The sequence below is a fragment of the Macrotis lagotis genome, chromosome X (genome assembly GCF_037893015.1).
Source record: "Macrotis lagotis isolate mMagLag1 chromosome X, bilby.v1.9.chrom.fasta, whole genome shotgun sequence".
NCBI lineage: Eukaryota > Metazoa > Chordata > Mammalia > Peramelemorphia > Peramelidae > Macrotis > Macrotis lagotis.
This window is the reverse complement of record NC_133666.1, coordinates 671071360-671091638: the sequence shown is the minus strand read 5'-3', so window position 1 is coordinate 671091638 and position 20279 is coordinate 671071360. Positions and strand designations below refer to the sequence as shown.

Here is a 20279-nt window from a genome sequence, read left to right as displayed (position 1 = left end):
GGGACCCGCCCCACGGCCGGCTGGGCGGTGGCTCCGGGGCGGCCCCTGCTGCAGGTGGAGGCGCCGACGCGCTCCGCCGGAGCCGGCCTCGTCCATTCTGCGCCTGCGCGCCCGGCGAACCCGGATCGACCTCGGCCTGGGGCCGTACTCGTGTCCCTCTCGAGGAGCCGTACCGGGGGGCGGGGACGGGGGCGGGTGCTCCGCTCGGATTGGCCCTCCCGCTCCCCGGAAGTCGAGTCGCGGGCTCTGCGCGAAGTTGCCGGGACGGGCGCCGCTTCCTCTCGGCTTCGACGGAGACCCACGAGGGCCGACATGCCTCGGTACGCGCAGCTGGTGATGGGCCCGGCCGGCAGCGGAAAGGTCGGTGCGGGCCGGAGGCCGTTGGGAATGGCGAGGCCCCCGGGCGGCTGGGATGGGGCCCGGGGAGAGCAAACGCCAACCTTGCGAGCGCTGCCGCAAGCCCGGCCCTGAGCGGGGCCGCGTGTCGGGGGGTCCCCGGGCCCCGCAGCCCCTGCGGCCCGGCTCGGCGCCGGCCCCAGGCCCTTGTGAAGCACGGAGTCTCCGTAGCTCGGTGCCGTTGTCGGCACTCGGCCCTGGGTAATTACTCCTCCGTCTCTTTACACATTCCGCCCCAACAAGGTACAACAAAATTGGCCCCTTGGCTTTTTCTCAAACAAGTCACACCATTTCTCTCTTTTCAAGTTCCAGCTAAAATCTCATCTTCTTCAAGAAACCTTTCTCAGTCCCATGTAATTCTAGTCCCTCCCCCCTGATCCCCTTATTTGGTTAGTAGCTTACTTGTAAACGTGTTGTCCCCCCCCCCCCCATTAAATTGTAAGCTCTTTGAGGACAGCGACTGTCTTTTCCTTCTTTTTGTATCCCCACTGCTTAGAAAATATTTATTGACTGCCACATACTTCATTTTCCTGGGTCTTCGCATATTCATCTGTAAAATCAAAGATTTAAAGTAAATCAATTCCAAGGTCTGTATGTTTTCCTTTCATTTTAAGGCTCAACTTCTGGTGAAGTGCAGTCCTTGGACAGTCCCCATTTAAGTCCCTCCTTAAATATTAAGTGCCCAGAAGTACAAAGAATCCATCCATCTATTTGCAAATATTTATTAAATAATTACTGTTTTCTGAGCCCTGGGGTAAAAAGATGGCAATCAATGCTCAAGCATTTATTAAGTGCCTCTTGTATGCCAGAGACTACATCAGTTGGGGTAGATGTGATTGTCCAGCAAGTGATCAAGGAACTCTTATTCTCAGATGTCACTGGCAGGAGCTTCCTTTACCCATAAAATGTCGTCATGACCCTTTGCTGTCAGCCCTTGCCTTTTGGGAACTTGCAGAAGGGACCTTAAAGGCCATTGAAGCCAGCCCCTCCATTTAAGGTCATCAAGAGCCAGCCCCTGGCCTTTGAGGCCAACCAGTTCATTGAAGACCAGTGAGGCCAACAATTCCATTTTGAGCTGAGAAAGCTAAGGCCTAGGGAGCTGAAATCACTTATCCATAGTCACATTGGTAGTAAGTGAAAGAGCCAAGATTTGCCCTAAAGTTCTCTGATTCTGGCAACTAGGTGGCACCGTAGTGGATAGAATGCCAGATATCTTTGCCAAAAAAGCCTCAGAGGGGGTTATGAACAGTTTAATATGACAGAAAGACTGAACAACTCATAGTTTTGGGGAAGATAAATAAGGCATATAAAATGCTATGCAAAATATAAATTGCTTTGGCAATAATAGCTAGTATTGATATGGGTCTATTTGCTACAATATATTTAAATATCATATACTTATATATTATTCTCACAATAATTAGCATTTTATATGCCAGTTTTTCTTACTGGGAGAAGAATGGGGCAGGACCTGTAATTTCATGGAGAGGAAAACCTCCACTGGTGCAGGTTGGCCCCTTTTTCTTAGAGAATTTAGGTGCTGATCATATAGAGGCTCAGAGGCAATCTTGGATTCAAATCTTCCTAGTTTGGGGGTTCTCTGTCTGCAAGGCCTTAGATCTACTCAATTATCATTTTAAAAAACTATTTTTTCAATGAACAAGCATTTTCTTCCCCTTTCACCTTCATCTCCACCTTCTCTTGTAACTGATGACATTTAAAAGAAAAATTTCCTTTAGAAACTGTCCTACCTGCTCAGAGCATAATCATTAGCTTGGCTCTGAGGGTAACCTTGTGTTATTGTTGGTTTTGTTTGTTTGTTTGTTTGTTTTCAGAACACCAGTACTTTATTGTTATTTATTATTAAAATTATTCCATCTGAAAGAGGAGGAAACTGAGATTCAGATTTGTCTAAAGTCAAATAGGACTTGATTCCAGATAAGTTTTTCACATCCAGCTTGGGGATTGGGTAAGGGAGAAGGATCCAGTGGAAAATGTAGCTAGTATAAAATTTTGCAAAATATGTCAATTGTGAATTTATTTTTTTTAAAAAGTACCACCTCAAAGTCTCTAGATACTAGCTCTTCAGAGATGGGCAGGGTTCAGCATGAGTGGGAGAAGTCAGAATAGGCAGGCATGCTGAATGAAGCAGACCTGGGGTAGACTTGGGAGGACCAGGAGGGTGATGGTGGCATCTTTGACCACAGCATGGAGACCCAGATGAGCCTGGCTGGGGACAGGGGGAGCTCTACTTGCCCAGATAAGGCTGATTCTGGTTGGACCTGCTGCTTCTCTGGTCTTGAAGTCAGCTCTCCCCTAGTCTACACAAATGAACAGGGTGTTGGCTTCTTAAGACCAGAATAGGCAAGACCTGGGAACTGGACCATGATTGCATTGGTTTTGAGAATATCTCATTGGGTCCCCTTTTTTGCAATTTCCCATCATTGTGAATGGCCAAAAGCCACCAACTTGTCTGGTATCACATAGGATGATTCCTATAGTAATTGTTTATAAATGTTGATGAAATGAAGAAGTCTTAAAACTGAATCTCCCTTTTTGGAGCACATGGGAGATGGTAGGAACCTCCACCTGAGGGGCATGAAATTGTGGAGGGGGAGGCCTGGCATTCAGAGAGCTTAAAAGGTTGCCAAATTTTCCACAGACATTGGCTCATTTGAGCCTCCTGGCAGCTCCACAAGAGAGATTATCATTCCCTTTTTACAGATGAGGAAATTCAGTCTCAGAGAAGTGAAGTGATTTGCCTGGGAATGCACAGCTAGTCAGTGTTGGGGCTGAGGGCAGTGCCCAGAATATGGTACACCCTTAATAAATACTTCAACTCATATATAGCTAGGCTGGGTTGGGTCAGGTGTAGAGAAGGAGGTGAATTTTGAGCTTGGTCTGAAGGAATTATAGTTTGGTGAAGGAGAAAGGAGTTGGGGCCCAGAGAGCAGGGAAGAGTTCATGGGAGACATTGGAGGGAATAACAACTCCAAATCCTGTTTCTCATACTTATTGCCTTTGTTACCTCTGGTAACTTGCTTAACCTTCCTGAGCCCCAATCTGACTTAGATCTTTGGATGCCTTAAACCAATAATAGTTACAAAACTTAATGGCTTGAGACCTGGAAGGAATTTTAAAAATGATGGATGTAACCCCCACTCCCCATATTACCAGATAGTGTAAGTCCTTGCCTAGATCTCTCCTGGAGCTAGTTGGAATTATCACTGGGACAGGATCACAGACCTCCCGACCGCTTCAGATCTCTACTAGTTCCCCCACTTTCTTTTGCAGATAGGCAACCGTGACCCAGAGAAGTTATTGATTTGCCCAAATTCCCACAAATAGCAGAGCCAGAATTTGAATCCAGGTCCTTGGACAAGAAATCAGCTCATCTTTCTTCTCTCCCCTGCTTTGAATAGAATCGAACGAAAAAGCATAGTCAAAGTGTTCTGCAAAACCTAAAGTACTTAGATAAATGCTAGCTAGCCGCTTTGAAGATCTGTTGCTTTTTACTGGGGATGTATTTTGATTCCTCTATTATAGTAGAGGGCTGACTGACTGATTGAAAACTGCCCTGCCTACTCAAAAACTCTCCCCATAGAAAGTGCTTGTCATTGACCTCTAAGGCCTCAGCTGTCTTTCTGTCATGTCTGTCTGTCCCTGTCCCGTTTGCTCCCTTGCCATCTGTCTGACTCTGTCCCGTCTGTTTGGCCCCATCCTACCTGTTGCTCCTGACCTGTCTCTCTGTCCCATTCTTATCAGTCTGTCCCCATCCCATCTGTCAGACTGTCCATCTGTTGCCCCACCCCATGGGAGGTCACAGTCCTGTGATTTCATCTGTCATTACAGAGCACGTACTGTCACACCATGGTCCAGCACTGCGAAACCCTGAATCGCTCGGTCCAAGTGGTGAACCTGGACCCCGCGGCCGAGCATTTCAGCTACCCTGTGATGGCAGGTGAGTTCCGGCTGCTGCGTCCTCTCTCCTCTTCCTGCCTTGTCTCACCTGCTGTCCTGTCACTTGCTCCCTGACTATCACATCTTCTGAACCTGCTGGCAGGGGGTGGTGAGAGGAAGGCAAGAACAAAAGATGTGTGGAGCCCTCCTATGAGCCAGGCCCCTGAGTTCAGTCTTGCCCTCAAGGAGCTTACATTCTACTGAAAGGGATGAGGCCTGAAGCCTGCCTCAAGTCAACTTCTAGGGAGCTCCAGGAGCCAATTATTAATCCCCTACTATGAACAGATAATAGCTGATTCATCTCAGGGCAACAAGCATTTATTAACTACCTACTATATGCAAGACAGTGCTGGGGATAAATATAAATTAAAAACTAAAAATACGAAATAAAAACTCTGGCCTCAAGTAGGGGATGCAGCCTAGAGAGAGAGAAGTAAATACAAGATAATCAGAGCAAATTACAGCTTGAAATAGTAGATGGAGTTTTTGCCACCTTTGGGGTCTTTCTGCCTCTGCCTCCTATTGTCTGTGGACCTGGGTTCAGGTTTGTGAGCACGTGCTCCACTGGCCAACTCCTAAAGCTTTCTTCTGGGGGACTCCAGGCCTTTTTCTTCCATAATCCTCCATGGAGGATCAGCCTCTGGGAAGGCAGGAGGCCTTCTTGGGGGTCTTTTAAAGTGTCATGGTTCCCCTGGCATTACCACCTGAGGGTCCCTTTGCCTATGCTGCCTTTCTAACTGCTAGAAGTTTCCTAAGGAGGCCGTGGCATCAAGAGGTGAGTCATACATCAGAGTAATCTCTAAAACATGTTCACTTTGGCCAAGTTGGTTTTATATCAAATGTACAAGGATGGTTCAGCCATAGGAAAATAGTTTATATAATTAATCCTGTTAAAAACAAAGTCACCTCTAATCATAATCATTTGGTTTTATTCAGGAAAGGCCACTGACAAATTCCACTATATTTAAATATTTTTTAAAAAACTAAACCTTCAGAGCTGAGGTATAGAAGGTTGTTTTTTTAAAAATGATCACCTGAAATGACCTTTACAGTGAAAAGAGCCCTAGGTTTACAGTCCAAGAACCTGGGTTCAAATTTTGGCTCATCTTGTGTGTCTCTGGTTATGTCCCTTGACTCTTGAGAGTCTCACTTTCCTCTCAGGAGAGGCAGGCCTCCTTCTAGACCACAGAAGCCTCCATCTGGAGCTGGAGGAAATCTCAGGAGTCCTCTTATTTTATGAGTGAGGAAACCCTGACCCAAGAAAGTTGGCATTGATTTGTGACTGGTCTTCCTGGTCCTGGCAGGGCTGGCCATTACTCCCATGATGCCTGGGACTCCAAAGGCCAGGGCTTTTTCTGCTGCTTCCCAGTGATCTTTCTTCATAACTCTATCCCCTCACCTGCCCTTCTTACAAATTCCCTCTTTTTTTTCAAGGACCCTGGGTTAAAATTCTATCTTGTTCTGAACCCCTCCCCCTCCACCTCTCCCCATCTGCCCTCTCCCTCTGGTCATATTATAAGTTTATAAGTAACCAGTATTTGGGGCACCAGCAGGATGGAGGATCACAAAGGGAAACCTAGAAGTCACATACAGACCGTCTCAAAGATCAGAGGAGAGTGACTTACAAACTGTGTCTATAATCACCAAAAATCACATCCCAGTAACATGATGAATGGAGAGGCCCACTGGCCTTTTGTATCTGTGAAATGCTAATCCCAGACATTCCAAACATTTGCAGGAAGAGTACTGATGCCTTGGAGATGCCATTAACTGGAGATTCTGTTAACTTGTGAGGTTTACCAGAAATATGGAGATGATTTGGATATGCTAATGAGCTGACTCCAAGGGGGCACAAATAGAGTCAGTCTGTCCCCCCCAGACCTCACGTTCCACCTGACCCCCCACCCTGAGTGCCTTTCTATCTCCAATAGGCCCACACTGCCAAGTCCCTGAATGCTGGTCCAAGGCTCTGGGAGTGATTCTCTGCTTCCCTCCATCCCATCCCCATCCCTTTGCCATCTGCTTCTCTGCCCCCTTCTCACCACTTATCTCTGTACCTTCTGGGTCTCTTCACCCCCATACTCACTAAAATGAGATTGCAGGCTCTGGTGAGAACCCAGAAAAGCCAGGCACACCTGTTCCTTGGACGATTTCCTAAACTAATAGGCTAAATATTCCTCCTCCCCTCAGTGATGTTTGCAGCCTCAGACATCCTTTTTCCTCTGCTATATCCTTCCTACATCCAGTGATGTGGCGGTCTTCTGAGTCCTCCCTTCACAGATAGATCCCCTTCCTCTCTCTTGTTGTCACCCCCTCAGTACTGGCCCTTCTCGCCAGACCCCCCCCCCCACCTGGTCTTCTCATTAGCAGTCTCTCCCTTTCCCCCTGGTCCCCCACAGAATGGCCAGATGATCTTCCCAAGGTGCTGGCTGTCTAAGCCCTTAGCCCAGCACTAAGCAGCTCCCACCACTCTTCCCAAGCAGCGTTCTGGTCAAACTGGAGTACTGGCCATTTGGAATGATATCTCCAGGCCTTTGTATGAGACATTCCTCATGCTTGGGGTGCTCTCCTCCTTTATCATCCCTGCTCTCAGAATCCTAAAGCCCACTCCTGAGCTGCTGCTTCCTGTCATCAGGGTGCCTGCCTTCCTCGGTTTCCTTGTACTGTCTAAAGGCAGCCTGTAATGATGGTTGGAGGGCCAGCCTTGAAGTCAGGAAAACAGGGATTCAAGACCCTCTTTTGATAGCTCCTGGCAATGTGAGTGGTGTCCCAGACTCCCTCATTTCCTTTAACTCAGATCTGCACTATTCAAAGCTATAGTTATGTAAGATGAATCTGAATAAGGTGACCACTTCATGGGATTCCTAATACATTTTAATGCTGTGACCACTTAGCAATATTCCTGGTTTGTATTATCAAGACCTGGCTATAGAGAATTGATGAATGGTGCTTGAGGGGTTCTTGATTGTGGACTGTCCTCAGCAGCTACGATTTCCTTTGGGAAGGGGGTCTTAAACATGAGCAATACTGGCTTTGTCTTTCAGACATCCGAGAGCTAATTGAGGTGGATGACGTCATGGAGGATGACTCGCTGAGGTTTGGCCCCAATGGGGGCTTGGTCTTCTGTATGGAATACTTTGCTAATAACTTTGACTGGCTGGAGAGCTGCCTTGGACATGTGGAAGATGACTACATTCTCTTTGACTGCCCAGGCAAGTGTGGGGTTCTCATTCAATAGTTGGATGGGCAGTCAGAAGAAAGGGGCATGGGCCCATCTGCCTTAAAGTTTGTTCAATGACATCAGGCTGCGGGTCCAGTGGAAGATGGACACTGACTTTGGAATCAGGGCATCCTAAATCCAAATCATGTTTCTGATGCTTTTTGCTCATGCCCTTGAGCAAGTCACTTAACTCCTGTAGGCCTTGATAGCCTCTGAGGCCCCTTCCAACTTGAGTTCTATGATCCTATCAATCAACGAACTTGTATTAAGACTCTTCTATGGGGCTGCTAGGTGATGCAGTGAATAGATCACCAGCCTGAAGTCAGAAGGACCTGTGCTCAAATCCAGCCTCAGATGTTTAGTTATGTATCACATGTGTTAGTATATGCATGATATGCCCCTGGCTAGATCATCACAGAGTTAAAGTTGGAAAGGACCTCAGAGGTCTTCTAGTCAAAGCTCTTACTTTACTGAAGAGGAAATTGGGGTCCAGGCAGGTCCAAGGTCATACGCTCTGAATCCAGAAACTAAAGACAAAGTCAACCCCACCTTTAGTGCTTCAGAAATGTGATGGATTGCTTTAGAGATGCATAGACTGGTGTTTTTAAAGGTCTTATTTCATCTCACATTCTAGAATGCTTTTTCTTTAGTCCTGTAGGATGAGAGTTCTTCAAGGACAGGGTTTGTGGCACTGATCCCAGTGACTTCCTGTGGAGCCTGTCTGCTCCTCAGGGCCCTAACCTCCACCCTCTCCTTCTTGGTGCAGGTCAGATTGAGCTCTACACTCACTTGCCGGTGATGAAGCAGCTGGTGGAGCGCCTGCAGCAGTGGGAGTTCCGGGTCTGTGGGGTGTTTCTGGTAGATTCTCAGTTTATGGTGGAGTCATTCAAGGTATGGCCACACCTGCCTGCCAGGCCAGAGGCAGCCCGGCATGGGGGGTGGGGGTGGGGGTGGGGGAGCAGAAAGTATCAGGCTTCGAGCCAGGGGGCCCCTGAGTTCCTTGCTCTGGCACTTGCCTAGCTGCAAATGTTCCATGTCTGAAGATCAGGCTCCTCTCTAAGGCTCTACCTTGGGCATGGGCTACAATCGGCCCCAGCCAAGGGAGCTCCACCCAGGTGACTTCAGAGATTCCTTGATATTTGGATAAAAAAAATATCCACATGTCCTGGTATATAAATGAACCTCACTTCTCCTGGTGGTAGTTAAAGCTCCCGTGTGTTTCTGCCTTTCTTTTTGTCCCTACCTCTTGGCACAAGGCAGGATACCGTTTTGTTGTTCTGTCGTTTTAATTGTATTCCACTCTCTGTGACCCCATCTGGGTTTTGTTGCTGTTGTTGTTGTTTTAACTAGGCAGTGGGGCCAAGTGGCGCACCCAGGGCCACACAGCTGGACAATTACCAAGTGTCTGAGGCCAGACACGCACTCAAGCACTCCCGACTCCAGGGCCAGTGCTCCATCCACTGCACCACCCAGCCACATCTGGGGTTTTCTTGACAGAGATGCTGGAGTGGTTTTGCCCTTTCCTTCTCCAGCTGATTTTACAGATGAGGAAACTGAGGCAAACAGGGTGAAGTGACTTGCCCAGGGTCACAGAGCTACTGAGTGTCTGTGGCTGAATTTGAACTCAGGAATGCCTGCCTCCAGGCTGGCGCTCTATGCAGGGTGCCACCTAGCTGCCTGTATGGTACATAATAAATGTCTAATAAAAGCTTGTTGACACAAACGTTTGTGTCGGAAGCAACTGAAAACTCATCACCAAGGAAATGGGGCTGATGCAAATGAAGCATGACATTGTAGGCACCTGCTCTGCTCTTCCTGCATCCCTGAGGAGTTGCTCAGACTCTGGGTCTGGCCAACCCTCCTACACTTGCCTCACACCACTTAAGCACCTACTGTGTGTGCTACAGAGACAGAATGAGAGAGTTGCTGCCCTCAAGGAGATTCTGTTCTGGGGAATGCTGATGTCTGGGGACACAATATATACCACATAAGTAAAAATATCACTTCTATGTAAAATGAGAGAGACCCACCTCCCCCAGGCTTCTCCAGTCAGACTGGCCTTGGTGCTCTCCGCAGCTGCCAGCTATCCTCCCCCTAACTCTCAGAGGCCTCGTGTTCTCCAGCTGCCACTTCCTGCAGGTGGTGTGCCAGTCACCATCTTCCCTTGATGAGATAATCAAGTCAGTCAAATGAGCTGATCCTGCTGAAGCAGTTCCACATAATTGGCTCTTAAGAAAAACCTATTCTTTCCCCTTCTCTCCCTTTCACTTCATTCTCCATAAATGTTGATAGAAGAGAAGGCTCCGTGGTTTTTGGTACTTAATAAATACCCTGGAGTCAAATTGAGGTTGGGGGCTCTGTGGCCACAAGGACTGCCCCTTACCAGGAGCCCTAAGCTTCAAGTGGGAGCTGGGTTCGAATCCTGACTCTTCTAGAGGAGGGAAGGGAATAGGTATTTATGAAGAGCCATTATCAGAGTCAGCTCTTTTGAGTGACTAATTATGTCACTTGAGGGAAGTAGGGAATCACCTACTGGAGGCTATGGCTGATGATTCTGAGATTTGGAGGGGAGGATGGAACACAGCACTGGGTTCTAAGGGCTGATCCCAGACCCATCCCTGACATGGGAATCTCCTTTTCCTCATCTCAAAATCAGGATAGGAACAGCTGCCCTAGCTCCCCACCTTCCTGTCTCCCTCCCAGGTCAGTGCCATGGAGCTCACAGCCTCTCTGGTCACTGCTTGGACCATACTTCACACCACCTAAATGTTTCTCTTAGGAAAACTTAGAACCTGTACTTCTCAGTGGCAAGGCTTAGGAAAGATTTCATAAGCAAGGGGGTCAAAACTGCTGATACCAGGGAAACTTTCTGGACATGTTATAAATATCACAGTTTGCCAGATTCAAATGTTCCCTCCCATCTCCAGACCTTTGCATAATTGGCTGTCCTCGTGTCTGAAAGGACTCCCCTCCTCATCTTAGGATCCTGCGTTTACTTGACTTAAGGGTTGTAACCTCCAGGAAATCTTTCCTGACCAACTCCCCCAGAGTCATCATTTTTACGACCTTGTTATCTGACTGGCATCAGCTCCCTCTTTCCCTGCCATGACACTGAATCTCAAACCACAGGTCTATGGAAATCCCCTGCTCTTTTGAGCCATTTTCTACTTACAGTTTATGGGGCTCAGGAGATAAAGGCAGCATTCCACAGACAGGATTAAATAGGGTACAAAGTTTAGATTTGAAGTCTTGATTTGCTTAAACAACAATTGTAACTTAGCAACCCATTTCAGAGCAGGTGCTGACTTCATATCTCATTGTTTTCCTTTGTGAGAAGGGGCAAGGTTTTCGTCTGCTTCCACAGCGAACACTCAATAACTATTTGCTGCATTTAACCGAAAATGTTCAGACTTTCTCCGACCAAGTGGTGACCAGCCAACTGATTCTTTTAAACTTTGACCGGTCAGCAGCAGAAGGCCCTTATTCCTTGCAGGTCCCACTGAACAGAACTAGAGAAAGCAACACATTTAATCTTTCCTTGTCTCTTTCCTCCTACAGTTTATTTCTGGGGTCATGGCAGCCCTCAGTGCAATGGTGTCTCTAGAAATCCCACAGATCAACATCATGACCAAGATGGACTTGCTAAGTAAGAAAGCAAAGAAGGAAATAGAAAAGTGAGTTCTTGCATGACACAATTTTTGTTTGGAGGGCCAAGACTACTGAAATTCATGGTCCCCTGCTCATATATGATCCCCTATGTGACCCTCAGGATCCTCCTCTGTAAAATGAGAGATTTGACCAGCTGGCCTCTGAGAACCTTTCCTGCTCTATATCTGTGAGCCTACTTCACTTCACTTCTGTGGGTCTCAGTTTCCTCATTTGTAAAAGGAAGAAGATAGAAGGCCCTTTTGACTGTAATTGTTCTCTTACCACATCTTTCTGTTTCTTTTTTGAGGTTCCTTGATCCTGACATGTATTCTTTGATAGAGGATTCTACAGGAATTTTAAGAAGCAAAAAATTCCAAAAGTTGACTAATGCCATCTGTGGATTGGTGAGCTGTCAAATGATTTTTAAACATGGACTTTGTGGGGCAGCTAGGTGTTGCAGTGAATAGAGCACCTGCCCTCAAGTCAGGAGGACCTGAGTTCAAATCTGGCCTCATACACTAAATAATTGCCTAGCAATGCGACCTTGGGCAAGTCACTTAACCCCATTGCCTTGCAAAAATAACAGCAAAAAAAAAAAAACCATGGACCTTGAAAAGCAAATCCTAACACCCACTGAAATGCAGTGAAAGCAACAGGCAGTTTTCCTTGTGTCTAGGAGCTCTGTCTATTTATTGCCCCTGTTGTTCTGGGCGGCGGCGGCGGCGGCGGGGGGTGTTCTTGGGGAGCCAAGGCATCCCTGGGGCTCAGGAACCACCACCTACATGAGGATTTCCCACCCATGGCTTCTCTATATTCACAGACTATCACTTAGTGTTTTCTTTACCTTTGCCTCTCTGGTTACATGTTGTTTCTCTCAATAGAATCTAATCCCTTTGAGGGCAGGAACATTTTTATCAATTTATCCTCTTATGCCTTTGCTTTGTAATGAGCTCAGTTTCCTCCAGTTAGAAGTCAAATATGACTACCTCAATTTATCCATGAGGAAACTTGAAGCTCAGAAAGTTAAGTGACTTGCCCAGGGTCCTTCTAAGGCAGGATTTAAACCCTGATTGTTGATTTTTCCTCAAACACATGACTTTAGGATTATTTTAGAGCCCACCATGTTGGCATTGCCTGAGGAATCTCCCTCCAGCAAGGGGTTCTCATCCTGGCATCTGTGAACTTGGATTTTTTATATTTTGATAACTGCATTTCAGTATAATTGATTTCCTTTCTAATCCTACGTCTGTCTGTTTTATGCATTCACAAACATTATTTGGGAAAGGGATCCATAGGTTCCCGTCAGTCATCCAGCATCCAACTCCTACACACCAATATTGAGATCATAACTGTAAGGGTCTACTGTTCTTCTCAAAGATGGGTCTCTGCTTTGCAGATCGATGACTACAGTATGGTCCGGTTTTTACCCTATGACCAGTCAGATGAAGAAAGCATGAACATAGTCCTACAGCATATTGACTTTACCATTCAGTATGGAGAAGACTTGGAGTTTAAAGAACCAAAGGTAATTTGAGAACTTAGGTTATATTCTGTAAAAATGTTTAGTTGATGATTTAAAAAAAACCAACCACAGTCATTTACTGTCGGTTCCTCAACGTCTGAACTCTCTATTGTAACAAAGAAAAACAGTTTAGGCAAAACCAGCCAACAGTGTCTCTCACAGTGTATACGCACACCCTAGCCTATCAAGAAGAAAGGAATGTGTTTCATCCTCTGCTCTTTAGGACTAGGATCCAGCTCATGGTCATGACAATGAATCTGAGTCAAGTTGGCTTGTAGTGTCATTTTTGTTTATAATATCGTAGTTATGTGAATGTCCTCCTTGTTTTGCTTTCTTGACTCTGCATCAATACTCATTACATCACATACCAGATTTTGTTTATCCTATCAATAGGTACCAACTTTGCTTTATAGTTGTGCTGTTACAAAAATGGCTGCTAGGTTAGGGGTTCTTTTCCTGGTTATATACCCCCAAAGAAGTCAAAGACATGAACAGAGATCCCAAAAAAGTCAAAATATTCACAGTGGGATTTCTTTTTGGATAACATTTTTTCTTAGTAATTAGTAACAAATAATTGGAGGATGAGGAAGTGCAAACCCATCATTTGAGAAATGACTGAAAAAACCCATGTCATATGAATGTAATGAATTATGAAAGGATGAATAGAAAGAATTGAGAGAAAAATTGCTAGAGTTATCCACACTAAAGCAGAAGAAATAAGTCAAACGAAGAGAATGGTATTTGTAGTAGCCACAATATTGTCAATGAAAGTGTCATTAACAAGAGGTTGGGTCTCTAGGCAGTGGACAAACCAGGGAAGATCCTTAGGGACCACAAGGCATATCTGGTATAGATGGGATTTTTCTTCTTTGGCTTCAGAGATGTTTATGCCCAATAGCCAAGTCACTGATTCTGAGAATACAAGGAATTAGTGACTTTTCTCTAAAAATTCCCTATTTAGGTCATGTGTTTTTTTTGTGTGGCTTCTGTTAGTGGGTGTTCATCTCATGTATCCATACTTTTCTGAAGAACCAAGACACCAGGACCCTCTTCATCCAATTCTTTCTACCATGTAATATTTAGAAATTAGACCAGGAGCCCCCATGAAGAACATTTGACATGTCATTGATGATTTCCTGATCTCTTTCTAAATTTTCTGAAGAGTTGATAGAGTTCTGGAAGGGGAGTGTGGCTTTTCTTCTTTGCTTTAGAAATCAGTTCCCTGTAGGCATCTGTCCTTGAGTTAGGGCTGTCTGTAATTGGGACTCCTAGGATTAAAGAAAGAAGAGTGGAAATCTAATTGCAACCCTGTGGATGTTGTATTCAGCAAGACTTGCAAGTCCATATTAGCCTGTTCAGCTAACCAAACAATCAGTAGAAATGAAGAAAAGAAAATTATACCTTCTTGAGGTATTGACAGCTTAATTTGCCAAGTCAGTCAAGAAAAAGATAATGTTGTATCGAGAAAACAAAGAGAATTGAGGCTAAGATGGGGGAATGGACAAAATCTACCAATCTTTTCAGTCTTCTCTATTTAGCTGGCCTTTAGATTTATAAAGAATGGAGAAGTCAAGGTGAGGTGCCATGCCATTTTCTCTTTGAAATTCTGGGAATGCTTTCCTTCACTGAGGTGTGATAAGAACTGAAAATGGGGCAGCTAGGTGGAACAGTGGATATAGCACCAGCCCTGGAGACAGGAGTTACCTGAGTTCAAATGTGGCCTCAGACACTTAATAATTACCTAGCTGTGTGGCCTTGGGCAAGCCACTTAACCCCATTTGCCTTGCAAAAAAAAAAACTTAAAAAAAAAAGAATTAAGTAGGAAAGTCAGTTTCTGACTATAAATCAGATAAGACAGTAGAGGAGAATTCAAAGAAGAGATGTGAACAGCCTGGCTGAGGAAAGTTTCATAACCTTTGACTGAAAGATCTTACTGGAATGTGATGTAAAATGTCAGATTCTTTTCAATGTGTGGAATGGTTTTGCCAAAATTTCCTTGTATTATTTAAATTTTTTTTGTTTGTTTATAAGAGAGGGCCCTCCAGGAGTGGGGAGAGAAATGTAGGTGGAAAATAGGCATTAAGAACAAAAGACATCAATACAATCTCTTTTTAAAAAAAAGAAAAGAGCTGGTTAATGGGAGGGCAAGGGAGGCTTACCAAACACAACATTCCAAGTGGTTAGTAGCTGGACAGGTCAGTCACTGAAGGTAATAGATGCCCAGGCATGGATCATGACTGACTCTTCTTTAAGAAGCTTCTACTAACTCTCATTTCATCTCTGATTTAATGAATCAGAGCCCCATTTCACTTGTTAGTTCATAGGAGAAGGAGCTGAATGAAATTGTGATGAGGAAATTACCTTGAACTTCCTCCTATCCTGCTCCTATTTATATAAATCTCAGCAAACTAGCTGGAGAAGATAAAGAGGTCATTGTCTTGTGTCCCTCCCTCTGGCTTCTTCTCTGTTGTTTCTACACTGGAATCCTGCACTTTTCTAGGTAATTTGACTTCTAAGATCTGTGCCTGGGCCCTCCCTACAAGAAACTGTCCATTTAATTAGCTGGTCTTTGTAGGTTACTTTGGCCCCCAAATTGCCAGATATCATCCCATTATTAATCATTCCCTGAAACACCCACCCATAAGTGTCACTATTAACCCATTTAAAACATTTTAAAAAATTAAATTAAACTTTCTTTTGTTTCTTTGCTGGAAGGAATCTGAAGAAGAAGAAAAATCATCCATGTTCGATGAATATTTTCAGGACCGAGGGGATGAATGAAGATATTTAATTTTTCCAGTGTTTATTAAAGCAAGAAGACTTTGCAGGCAGAATCTTAAAAGGCTTCTTTTCCACCTAAGGGAGAAGTGGCTGGAGGATTCATCTTTCCAAAGCAGAAAGAATATGACAGATCTACAGTCTGAACATTGTCATATCCTCCTTCCCTCCAGCCCCCCAAAGAAAAAGGATAATTTGGAAAAATCTACATTTGCAAATGTTTCCAAATGAAGTCCTAAGTTCTCTTAGGTGGATCTTAGTTGTATAAGGGAAGAATTATAAGCATGACCTGACTCAGGATTTGCATTTAGAAGAACAGCTTGGATTTGTAAAAAGCTGGTTTGAGACTCCTATTTATTCATCCCTAGTGCTGCTGTTTGTCATAGACAGGGGCCCAATTTATGTTCATTTTGAGGGAAGGAGAGTTTGCATCCTAGTGTGGAAGGGGCAAAGGGGAATTTTAGCTTGATGTCAGGAAAGAAAGGCTTCCTAACAGTTTGAGTTCACCCCAAATGGCTTGGGGAGCTCCTTAGGAGGGTGGTGATGGTCTGCTCCTATTCCTCGAGGCTGGTTATGAATGTGATGGAGAGGATTTTTTTTAACAGGTACTGGGAGGGCAAGATGACCTAGAGTTCTCTCACTCAGAGCCTTTCCTGTGGTTTTTTGGTTGTTTTCATAAGGCAGTGAGGTTAAATGACTTGCCCAAGGTCACATAGCTAAATAAGTATTAAATGTCTGAGGGCGGATTTGAATTCAGGTCCTCCTGACTTCAGGGCCTGTGCTCTGCACTACTGCACCACCTGGCTGGGCCCCCCCCGCCCCGGTAATTTTGCTGTTGAAAAAATTATTGCGTTCCCCTCCCTCAGAATGGAGTGCTTAAAAATTATTTTTATAATAAGAAATAAAATGTTTTATCTGAGTTGTTCCCAGACCTTTCATATTTCAAATTATATTTTGAAATCTCCCCCCCCCCTTTTATTGTCCAGGCTTGAATTTCCTGGGGTTATCAGAGGTTAAATGACAGGGTCACACAGCCAGCAAGTGACAGAGGTAGTGTTGGAACCCAAGTCTTTCTGATATTAAGGTCATACACTTCACTGTCTCACAGACCAGCAACATTCTCACCAAGTTCTTAGGGAGTGAAAAGAGTTGAAATTTAGCATTCCAAAACAGTGAAGAATCATGAGAGAGCCAACCAAAGAATGGCAGATATTGCAAATCATCCCCAAAAAAATGCTTTTGTTTGCTGCATGAAGAGTAAAGCTTTCATCTCTTTTAAACTTCCTTCATCTGGCCAGTCAGTCAATGTTAAGCATCTACAGCAGTCCCTGCCCTCAAAGGAACTTCCAGTCTAATGGTTGAAGCTCAGGTATGAAGTCACCTACGGACACTTGTAGATGGGAAGTTATGTGAAAGGAACTTGAGAAATGTGTCTTTTTGAGGAAAGTCTCCCAGTTTTGAGATTCAAACCCAGGTTCTCTGACCACAATCCCACACTACCTACCCCCCAGAACTTATAGCCTATAAGTGTCTCTCCCCCACACCCACCCACCCATATAATTCCCTTTGAGCCTTTTTCCTGTACTCTGCATAAAATCCATTAGATTCAAAGGAATATCAAGTAGCCAAAAGGCTCCCCACTTGTTTTAAGACAATAATTTTCATTTCCATATTGTTGTTCAGTTGTTTCAATTTTGTCCAATTGTATTTGGGGTTTCCTTGGCAAAGATTCTACAGTGCTTTGCCATTTTCTTCTCTAGCTTATTTTGCAGATGAAGAAATTGAGGCAAACAAAATTGAATAACTTGCTTAGCATTACACAGCTAATAAGTATCTGAGGCCAGGTTTGAACTCAGGTGTTCCTGGTTCCATATCCTTACAAAATATCATCTTGTGTATTTATGTATTACTCAGATTTTAAGATTTTTTTTCAATAAACAAGAGAGCATGTTAATTCAACACATTTCAATGATCTGTAAACTCATCCAGGTATTCCTTCCACTGATGTCAAAAAGCAGTCACTTTGTAATTTAGTGGCTAGTCTTTGGAGAGTTATTGGGAGGGGCAGCTAGGTGGCGCAGTGGATAAAGCACTGGCCCTGGAGTCAGGAGTACCTGGGTTCAAATCCGGTCTCAGACAATAATTACCTAGCTGTGTGGCCTTGGGCAAGCCACTTAACCCCATTGCCTAGCAAAAAAAACCTAAAAAAAAAGTTGTTGGGGCCGAAAACAAACCAAAAAACACCCACTATCAATCCAGTGGGGAAGTTCTTTTTTTTTAAAGCAATAGAATGTTTATTAAAGATATTATTTGAGTTTTACAGTTTTCCCCCAATCTTGCTTCCCTCCCCCCACCCCCACCCCACAGATAGCATGGGGAAGTTCTTTTAACCTCAGATTATGACCCCTGACAATGTTCTTAGAAATCATTCCGAAGCCCATAATACCACCCCAGCTTGGCAAAGATCTCTCAGCCCAAGGTTCCTTGACATAGCCTTCAGAGGGATCTTAGAAGTCATCAAGCCCAATTTCCTCATTTTCTGAATAAGGAATTGAGGCCAAAAAAAGTTAAATGAATTGCCCAAGGTCACTAAGTAATAAGGGACCAAAGTAGGATTCAAACCTGAATACTGGCTCTGCTAGACTAGGCTGAGATAGCAAAGGTGGGTCTTAGGGTAGTTACTCCAGGATATAATCAATGAGGCATTGATTTCTTTTCTTTAAGTCAGGAGTCAATTTTTTTCCCTATATGGAATTTTGTTGATGTCAAACTAAGTAAAAAAATTTTTAAATTAAAATTATCCCAAGATAATTTATTGGGATACATCATGGACCCTTCAGCAGATTAATGAAACCTATAGACACCTCAGAATAATTTAAATAAATAAAATACACAATAACACTAAAATAAGATTTTCATATTATAAAAGTTTACAACCCAATTACAGATTTTGACATTCTATTTTAAAATGTGTGTGTTGAGGGAGCAGCTAGGTGGTGCCTAGGAGTACCTGGGTTCAAATCCGGTCTCAGACACTTAATTACCTAGCTGTGTGGCCTTGGGCAAGCCACTTAACCCCATTGCCTCGCAAAATAAAATAAAATGTGTGTTTGTGATGGGTATAAATGAATATCCATTGTTTTTTGCCTTGCTGGTCAAGACACACTGTACTTCAAAATAAACAGTGAAAAACACATACCTGTTTATGGCTCTTGGGAGTTGACAATTATTAGGAAAGTGGTTTGGGGTAAGAGGATTCCCCTCTAAAAATCATGTTGGATTGGGGGATGAGATTAATGAGTCCTCTTCTTCCCCAGTTCTGATTTAGGGATCCTTTCGTTTCTTCAGGTCTTGTCTTCATCTCGAGGCAGCTGGAAGTATATTCTCTTTCTACCAGTTTTCCTAGAACCTTTTGTCTGAACCTCTGATTTACCCTCCTAGGGCCCCATTTTGTATATGACTTATCTGTAAAGACACACACACACACAGATATGCAGAGACACACATACACAGATATACACAGAGATACACAGATAACACCCAGAGAGATAGATTCACACATACCCCAAGAACACAGATCCAGAAACAGACAGATAATACATACACACTCATACATACAGACACATACTTACATATACACAAACCCCTTCCCTATTAAAGTAGAAGCTGACTGGCTTCCAGTACAGAGCCAATATGGCAGTGCAAAGCTAACCCGTTCATGGAGCCTTTCCCTACCAAAGCTACATGAAGCCTCTACTCTGACACTCACACTACAGATCCCACCAAGAAAAAGAGAAGATTCAAAGAAGTTTTCAACTGCAGACATGCGGAGGATCTTCAGTGAAAGTCTGTCTCTTTGGGGGAAATGGGGAAGTAAAGTCCAGGAGGCTAGACAGCTGGGAAAGCCAGTAGGAGGCTCTTGGCCATAGTGCAATTCAGGTAATGACAGCTTAATAATAGCAGAGGTCCTGGCAGCTAGATAGTAAACCAACAAGGAGGATCCCAACCCCTAACAAAGTCTGAACTCTGGGAACCCCGGGGTAAAAGACAGGACTGGGTAGGGAATAAATCAATGTTAAGTCAGAACCTAGACATAAAGGAGGATAAACACCTCTGCAAAGGCAAGACCTGGACTGCATGACTAACATCTTGGCCCACAAACAAGCCAGGGATCAGACCCCCAGCCCCAGCAAAATAAAAACTTGGATCTATACTCCCTACAACCCAGGAACAGAACTAAAACAACAAAGATGAACAAAAAAGCTAAAAGCGCTCACTACAGAAACTTTTATAGACAAAGATGACAACAATGCCATGGCTAAAAAAAAAGTCAGTTAAAAAATCACAGAGGAGGTATCAAAACAGTCTATAAATTGAACTCAAAGACAAAAGCTCAACAAAGAGCTTAAGAAAGAATTTAAAAACCAAAGAAGAAAAGAAAAAAAATGGAAAAAAGAAATGAAAGTCGTGCAAGAAAATTATGAAAAGTTGACCAAAGAAATCAACTCCGTTAAAAGTGAAAATAGCCAACTGGAAAAAGGAAACATAGAAGCTAACTGAGGAAAATAAAACCCTAAAAATCAGAATTGAACAAATAGAAACTAATGGATCTACAAGACTACATGATTCCATCAAACAAAACAAAAAGGCTGAAAAAAATTGAAGAAAATGTAAAGTACCTTTTATTTATTTAAAGGGAAATAGATCCAGAAGAGACAATCAATCTATGAATCATCAGACTACCAGAAAGCCTGG

The 20279-nt window shown here is 44.0% G+C and overlaps 1 protein-coding gene across 1 annotated transcript; it reads left to right on the top strand.

The window, feature by feature from the left end:
- The first annotated feature begins 181 nt into the window (after positions 1-181).
- GPN3 (GPN-loop GTPase 3) lies at positions 182-18867 on the top strand. The gene is made up of 8 exons (XM_074205638.1): positions 182-360; positions 4249-4357; positions 7401-7568; positions 8343-8467; positions 11135-11250; positions 11532-11628; positions 12621-12749; positions 15462-18867. Exons 1-8 carry the CDS (start codon positions 313-315, stop codon positions 15525-15527), a joined length of 858 nt encoding a protein of 285 aa, XP_074061739.1. The 5' UTR covers positions 182-312; the 3' UTR covers positions 15528-18867.
- The last annotated feature ends 1412 nt before the right edge of the window (positions 18868-20279 follow it).